Source organism: Cyprinus carpio, chromosome A19 (genome assembly GCF_018340385.1).
Source record: "Cyprinus carpio isolate SPL01 chromosome A19, ASM1834038v1, whole genome shotgun sequence".
In the NCBI taxonomy this organism is placed as follows: Eukaryota; Metazoa; Chordata; class Actinopteri; order Cypriniformes; family Cyprinidae; genus Cyprinus; species Cyprinus carpio.
Genome location: NC_056590.1, coordinates 3,898,918 through 3,906,044, shown reverse-complemented (window position 1 = coordinate 3,906,044; position 7,127 = coordinate 3,898,918). Strand labels below are relative to the sequence as shown.

Below are 7,127 nucleotides of genomic sequence, written 5' to 3'. Positions count from 1 at the left end.
GGAATAAACCTATGAGAAGATGCTTTCTGTTAGAGATGTACCACAACTCTTTTATTGAACTGAAATTGAACAACACTGCATCCACTTCTGTTTGTGAAGTGATATGCTTGATTTACACTCAATGGGAATGTAAAAGGTTTACATTACAGGTAAAAGAAATTGAACATTTAAATTTACAAATTCAAGAAAGGATCAAAAAAATCTGCATGAACAGAGTTACAGCCATAAAGAAAAGAAATAAACACTAAACCTAAACTGTAATTTAATAAACAGTGTGTTTGCACCTTCTGAAGAACCCATCACCAATGACAAGCTGCAGATTCCCCTGGAGACTCATGGGAAAGGAGTATCTGCTGAGTGTGTGTGTGTGTGTGTGTTAAAGAGTTGGCAGTCAGCATCATTCTTTCACTAACTAATGGCTACACAGCTGAATATTTCAGCAGAGGAATCAAAGAATCTCCCTGTCAAAGAGAAAACACCCTCTGCTTAAGAAAGAATCACATTAACATTTATTGTGCGAACAGCAAAATCAAATGGTTTAATCATGTAATGTAACTGATTTTTCTAGAAAAGCATTGTACTGATGAGAGAAGCTGTGCTTCAGCGACTGGACACACAAGCGTTTATCTGTCCGTCCACATCAGTATAGAGAACTGGACGTGATTTTCTAGCTGTTGGTCCCTGGGAAGGTTCCTGTGCCTAAAATAATTAAGTGATCCATTTATGTTGGTCTTTGGGTAATTGAGTGCAGTTCAGCATTTTATTTTATTTTACTCTGTCCCTCATTCATTCTGTTTTTTGTTTCTATGGTCAATACGAACATTCATCTCAACACACTCTTAGTCTCTAGAGGTTCAGGTGACCATGCATTGGTCTCTTCACCTCATTTTACAGGTTCTTCTTTCAAACATGGCACTGTCCATCCCTCACTCGTACTCGGCGATCAGCACCATCATTCCCACCCCGAACAGCAGAGCGAAGATCTCCAGCATTGACTGCCAGAAACTAGAGCGTCCCACCAGCAGCTCTGGAAGAACCGTGACGGTCGCGATGTAAACGAAGCCTCCGGCGGTGAAGGGCAGGATCCAGGTGGTTGCCGCGGCATCCACCCCTTCAGCCAATAAGGAGCAGGCAGTTCCGGCTAACGCACCAATGGCGGTGAGAAGCTGAAGACACATGGCCTGACGAAAACAGCAGAATTAAGGGTAAAGTAAGAACAGTGTCGTTTTTTCAACCAATTTCACACTGGCTAAAAATTTGCCCAGAACCATTCACTGACAAATCAGCTCTCTGGAGCTCTGTACCTTCCTCTTGGTGCAGCCTGACTGGACGAGAATGGCGAAGTCTCCAATCTCATGTGGGACTTCATGTAAGAGGATGGTGATGGTGGTAACAGCGCCGACTGCTGGACCTACCAGGAATGACGCGCCGATCGCAAGCCCATCTGTGAAATTGTGGGTGAAATCGGCGGCCAGGTTCAGGTAACCCGACACTTTAATATCTGCAGACACAGAGTTATTCTGTCAGTAAGACAACAGCACTGACACACGCCAACACAACTAAACACTGCAGCTTCTGGACTTGGGTTTTTGTACCAGAACTCGTCTCAACTGTTTTCTTTGCAGGCTTCTTATCAGAGTCAACGTTTTTCTCTTTCCCTCCCTTCTTCTCTTTTTTCTTGCCATCATCCTCTTCATCGCTGTCTTTTGCCTTTGGTGCAGCTGAAAACATGGCAAGAAAGGGTTTTTATTGTATTTGGAAACCTGTCAACAATGTCCGGATCGCTGCTCAAAAAAAAAAAATAAAATAAAAAAAAAAAAAGAGAAGAGAGGAATTCTATTTCAGTATTATTTAGCAGCAGCAGGATTGTTTGCAATGTGACATAATTTTTCTGCTAGGAACATCTGCTTGGTCTATCTGCCATTCCTAATCATCGAGTGACAGAAGAAAAGATTATCAAAAATAACCGGCAATCCCCACCAAAACAGAGCTGTTCTCAATCTAGTGAGATGTGCATTAGGAATACTATTCAAGTGCTTTAAATGTTTAAGACGCTTACCGTGAGAGTGAGAGTGAGAGTGTCCTCCCTTCAAAAGACGAACAAATTTCTCAACCACCAGAAACGCAACAATGCCACCCAGCACCCACAGCCCGACCAACATCATGTGACCATGGGCAGCACCTGGGACAGAAACCAAGCACTGACTGACACTTCAGAAAACAAAACAAAAGAGCGTCTTCCAATAAATTGGATTCTGGTATTCCATTTGGCCAAATTAGGAAAATATGTATTTCAGTGACTGAACAACAGCCTACCGTGTGAGTGACCATGTGACTCCTCACTGCCATGTGACTCGTCGCTGCCGTGTGACTGACCATGATGAGAATGAGGTTCTGTGTTGAGATGAAATCAAGGGGTGAAGGTTTGGCTGGTTAATAGAGCAGATTTCAGAATCTTCTGACAGGAAAACAATTCTTCATTTGGTAGACCACCTAGAATAAAATCTGCACTACCAACACTAGAAAAGGATTTATACACCTCATGAAACAATACAGCCTGCTGATATATTTATAGAGTCCAGCACTACAGATCTAAAGACAAGGCTCTTCTGCTCAGTCTGGGGTACCCTCAGGGTTTCAGGGCTCGAGTCATGTGACCTCCACAGTGTGCTCACTCACCCAGCGCATGAGGGATGAGATGAAGGAACGCATCCCCGAGCAAACCTCCAGACGCGAAACTCAAGAGCACTTTGAGCAGGTTCTGGTGCTGGTCCGTGTTTGACTGCACCGGGATGAGGAAGAGGATGAGGAAGGGGGCAGCGCTGATGAGCAGAGTGGCTCCAATGGCCTACGAGCAGGAAAGAAAGAAAGAAACGTGTCGTAAAGCCATGGTTTTCAGCTAGACTTTCACGGGTTACGGTTGAAGACGGCACTGCAGAGCGTCTGTGGACTGGAAAATGTCTCTAAAAAAAAAACATTTATGTTTTTATAAATGTTCTGAATATTATTCATGTATAAATGTGGTTCATGTGTTCTATAACTTTAAATATATACATGCAAACATAAGCTAATCCCAACTCTGATCAGCTTGATATTATTTTGTTTGATTATGTTTTCAATTTCAGACGGTCCAGCAGTCATCATCGGATTACACGAGTCACATTTTAGTGCAAGGAGAATACAACACAAGGACTTCTGTGAAGACTTCTGAGTGAGCAAATAATTCAATAATTCACTAAAACACTTATTGTTTATTGTTAATTCATAAATAAATAGCAGCCTCTACATTAATAGGCTATGTACAAATAGTGAGAACTACATGCACTGTCACTAAGACATTTTTATTGTTTAATTAGCTCATATGTAGAGTGCAAGATCATGTTTTTGTCCTTAGTTAACCACTCATTAACTATAACCTCACTACGGTACTGAATTTAAACCAGCAGTGAAGGAGTTAATGGTAATCAGGAGTAAATACTCACTCTTTGTACATAGCCTTTGAATGTACTAACAATTTGAGACTAGAATTTATAAACTATGAATTAACTAGATTGCAAATGATTTGTAAGTACATTATGACTGTATTAAGTGTTAACATATTTAACAGAATTCACTGAATCTGAAAAGACTGACATATTGTGACAATCTCGTGCATCAGCGTGATATACCTGCATCCAGAGCTCCACCATGTTCCTCTTCCCTGCTTCCACATCTCTACTCAGTCGCTCTGCTGCGTGATCATGTGCATGATCGTGTGTGTGTCCGTGATCATGAGCGTGTCCGTGATCATGAGCGTGTCCGTGATCATGAGCGTGTCCGTGATCATGTGCGTGTCGTGTGTGATCATCGTGTGTGTGTCCGTGATCATGAGCGTGTCCGTGATCATGTGCGTGTCCGTGATCATGTGCGTGTCCGTGATCATGTGCGTGTCCGTGATCGTGTGCGTGTCCGTGATCATGTGCGTGTCCGTGATCGTGAGCGTGATGCTCCTCTTCAGCGTGGGGCAGGTTGGCTTCAGCGCTCCATTTGCTGGCCCCATGATGCATCTTGGCCCCTCCATGCGAGTGTCCGTGGCAGCCGCCGCTGTCGCCGTGCGAGTGTCCGTGGTGATGGTGGGAGTGAGCGAGCGTCTGCTGACACACGGCCATCCCGACAGTGATCAGTAACAGTGATCTGATGAAGGTCCCCATTCCTCCTGCACACAAACACAACACAGCATCAGCACAGCATCAGCACAGCCATAATGAGTCACTGCTCCACGCACTTCACCTAGAAGCATAACACACTCTTTTGCCCAGACATGCTACAACATGTAGGCTTACAATTAACAGGAGGAGCTCATAAAACCCGCATGCACAATACTATAAGAAACCAGAGAAATGTTCAGAATAGTTTCAGATTAAATTTCCATAGCTTTTATGAACTCACGAGTCAACAATTCACGAAGGAATGAATGAATGAATGTATGTTCACACAGACGACAGAACAACATCCTGCTGCAAAGCGGACATGATGTCAGCAGAGAGGAAGCAATCAAGTCCATTTCCGACAGGTCTGTGGTTACTGGATACCGGTTATTAAGAGCAGTTCTCTCCCAAATAAGTATTCTGGAGTGAAGCCTAACAAACAGGGTTTCATCCTTCTATTAAGTTTCTGTTAAGTCAAAAAACAACCCCCCCCGAAATGTAGGAATCCTGGAAGATCGACCGACTCCAGCGATCTTAAATCAAGTCTAACCCAGCTGTTTCACAGTAACCGAGCAGAGATCAGTGTGATAACATGTGTGTTAAAGAGATACAAGCATCGGCCTCACTCAGTCATTCGAGCTAACGTCAGGTAAATCATCACTCGTCTGTGTGTTTGGATTCAAGCTTCTCTGCAGCATCGACACACACTAGAAAGTGAGCAGATCATCGCTGTAAACTCACGGTCACGCTCACAAAGATCATCATGTAAATAACTGACCTGCTGCTGTAACCGCACACGACTCCAGTGACGGGAAAAACTAAGATTTCGATTTGCGCAGTCGGTCAAATAAAGCCCAGCAAATGCTGCTGCTCAGGCTCCAACCGACGTGGCATTTAGTCAACGCACTGAAATCCCGCGAGACTTCCGATCCCTGCGTTCGAAAAGACATAAAACGATGAAATAACGCGATATTACAGTCACACGTCAAGCCGGATGCGAATGCTGTAAGTGCTTTTTAAGAGCTGTTTATCATTAGTATTTTTAAAGCTATCTTTCTTTCGTTGTACATTAGGATAGTGATGAATCAGAAAACGAAGGATGATTTTAAGGAAATTACTGCAATAAATTAATTAGGCGGCGAATGTTAAACTGTTTCCTATGAGGCATAAAGTTATTATTGCGCCAGGGGGCGCGCGCGGACTTGAGTTACTTATGAGTATATGAATGAAAGTCTCAATGTTCCTACTATCTATCCTAAATAGAATGTGAGATTAGAATAAGTGTGTCCTAAGCATAGTATGTTGAAAAGAGTTTGCCAAAAGTCCCCGGATGTGCTACTATTTCAGGTCGATTTTTGAAGTGTGGATCTGTCGGATCTGTGCACACTCTAATTGCTAAAATTGCCCACAATCCATTGCGCTTTGGTGAAGGATTCGGTCCAGAACTACAAACACAAATAAAACAAGTTAGAAAAACTACAAATGTGGCGGATGCGCGTTTGAGTTACTAAGAATCAAAATTTAACCTGGTAAAAAATATTTATTTATTGTTATCCGTGTTATATTTCATCTGCAACAGCAATGTGAACTTTTCTAAACATGAGAAAAAATATATATTTATTTTTATTGGTGTTATATTTTTTTTTATAAAATATGATAGAATTCTCCGCATGAAAGACCCGCGACTGGCAGATCAATGAGATACTTCTTTTCTCTCCAATACGGTAGGAAGTTAAATGAAATCAACAAGCTACTTATTTTCTCTCCAAAATGTGGAGAGCAGTTTACAGTGACAGGTGCGACAGAGCGGTCCTTTAAAGACGCAATTGTGTGACGTGATAGTATGTTCCAAAGCGTGCCTACTCTTCTACTACACACTCAAAAGTGTGGACTTTTTCTTCACCACAAGAGTACATACTTTAAGGGCACAGTATAAATAGGCACACTGAGACGCAGGGTCTGTCTCAGAGTAAAAAACAAACAACTAAACAAGCAGGACTTTATTTCTTGATATTGCGACTTTATATCTCACAATTACAGCTTCATGTCTTAAAATTGCTACTTTTTTTCCCCTTTGAATTACATTCTTTTTTTTTTTTTTTTTTTTTTTCGTAATTTCAACTTTAGATCTCACATTTATGACTTTATTTCTCATAATTGTGACTTATATGTGACATTTTTTTAAATTAATAAAATTAATAAAATGCATTGTAGTACTTCGGAAATGTAAAGTTGCAAGAATCATTGATCAGTTCTTAAAAGAGTAGACCAATCTAACCTTTATTTAGCAGTTCATGTTCCTATGCTAATGAGTTGCCCAGAGGAAAGAAATATAAAAAATGAGATTGCTTTAACAAGTCAGATCACCTTTATATGTATAGCACTTTATACAATACAGATAGTTTCAAAGCAGCTTCACAATATTAAACAGGAAGGTAACAATCAATGATGCTAAATTGTGCTATAAATCAGCTGTAGCAAGACTATTGTGACATTATTCAGCTCCAGCCTGTTCAGTGTTGATTCAGTTCAGTTCAATACCAATTTTGATGCTGCAGAATTCATTCATTATGAACAACATTGATTCAGCTATAAAGCAAATGACAATATGTCAATAATCAGCTCAATTCAGTTCATGTTTGTTCTCATCCGATGGTGCCAGTGCTGTAAAATCGGTGGTATTACTGAATATTAACATTAAACAGAATTAATTGAATTTAACATCTCAAATGTTTCTCCTATTTACTACCATGTAATATAAATGAAGAATCAAATTATTCATGGATTAAGTCGGTTCAACAAAAAAGCTCCAAGGTAACTGTCTCTATTTCTGTAAACAGCTTTGGATGGATTAAATTGTGCACATTTTCAGTAGTCAGTAACCAAATGTGGGTCATTTTGCGTACTAATGTTACTTCTTTCATTTTGCTCAACATGCTT

At 40.9% G+C, this 7,127-nt stretch overlaps 1 protein-coding gene across 7 annotated transcripts; it reads right to left on the bottom strand.

Annotated features, from left to right (window-relative positions):
* Positions 1–801: 801 nt before the first annotated feature.
* On the bottom strand, positions 802–5,122 carry LOC109044923 (zinc transporter Slc39a7-like). 7 transcript variants are annotated; one of them, XM_042776105.1, is made up of 10 exons: positions 4,966–5,122; positions 4,108–4,195; positions 3,905–4,074; positions 3,669–3,826; positions 2,680–2,848; positions 2,317–2,394; positions 2,060–2,182; positions 1,596–1,721; positions 1,305–1,501; positions 802–1,181 (listed from the first exon to the last, which is right to left on the bottom strand). In XM_042776105.1, the coding sequence occupies exons 2-10, from the start codon at positions 4,188–4,190 to the stop codon at positions 927–929; spliced, it is 1,359 nt and encodes a 452-aa protein (XP_042632039.1). In that variant the 5' UTR covers positions 4,191–4,195; positions 4,966–5,122; the 3' UTR covers positions 802–926. The 7 variants fall into 7 exon arrangements, with proteins under 7 accessions (XP_042632039.1, XP_042632036.1, XP_042632038.1 ...); XM_042776102.1 differs by lacking the exon at positions 4,966–5,122 and adding an exon at positions 4,429–4,450; XM_042776104.1 differs by having other exon boundaries at positions 3,905–4,195.
* Positions 5,123–7,127: the final 2,005 nt, after the last annotated feature.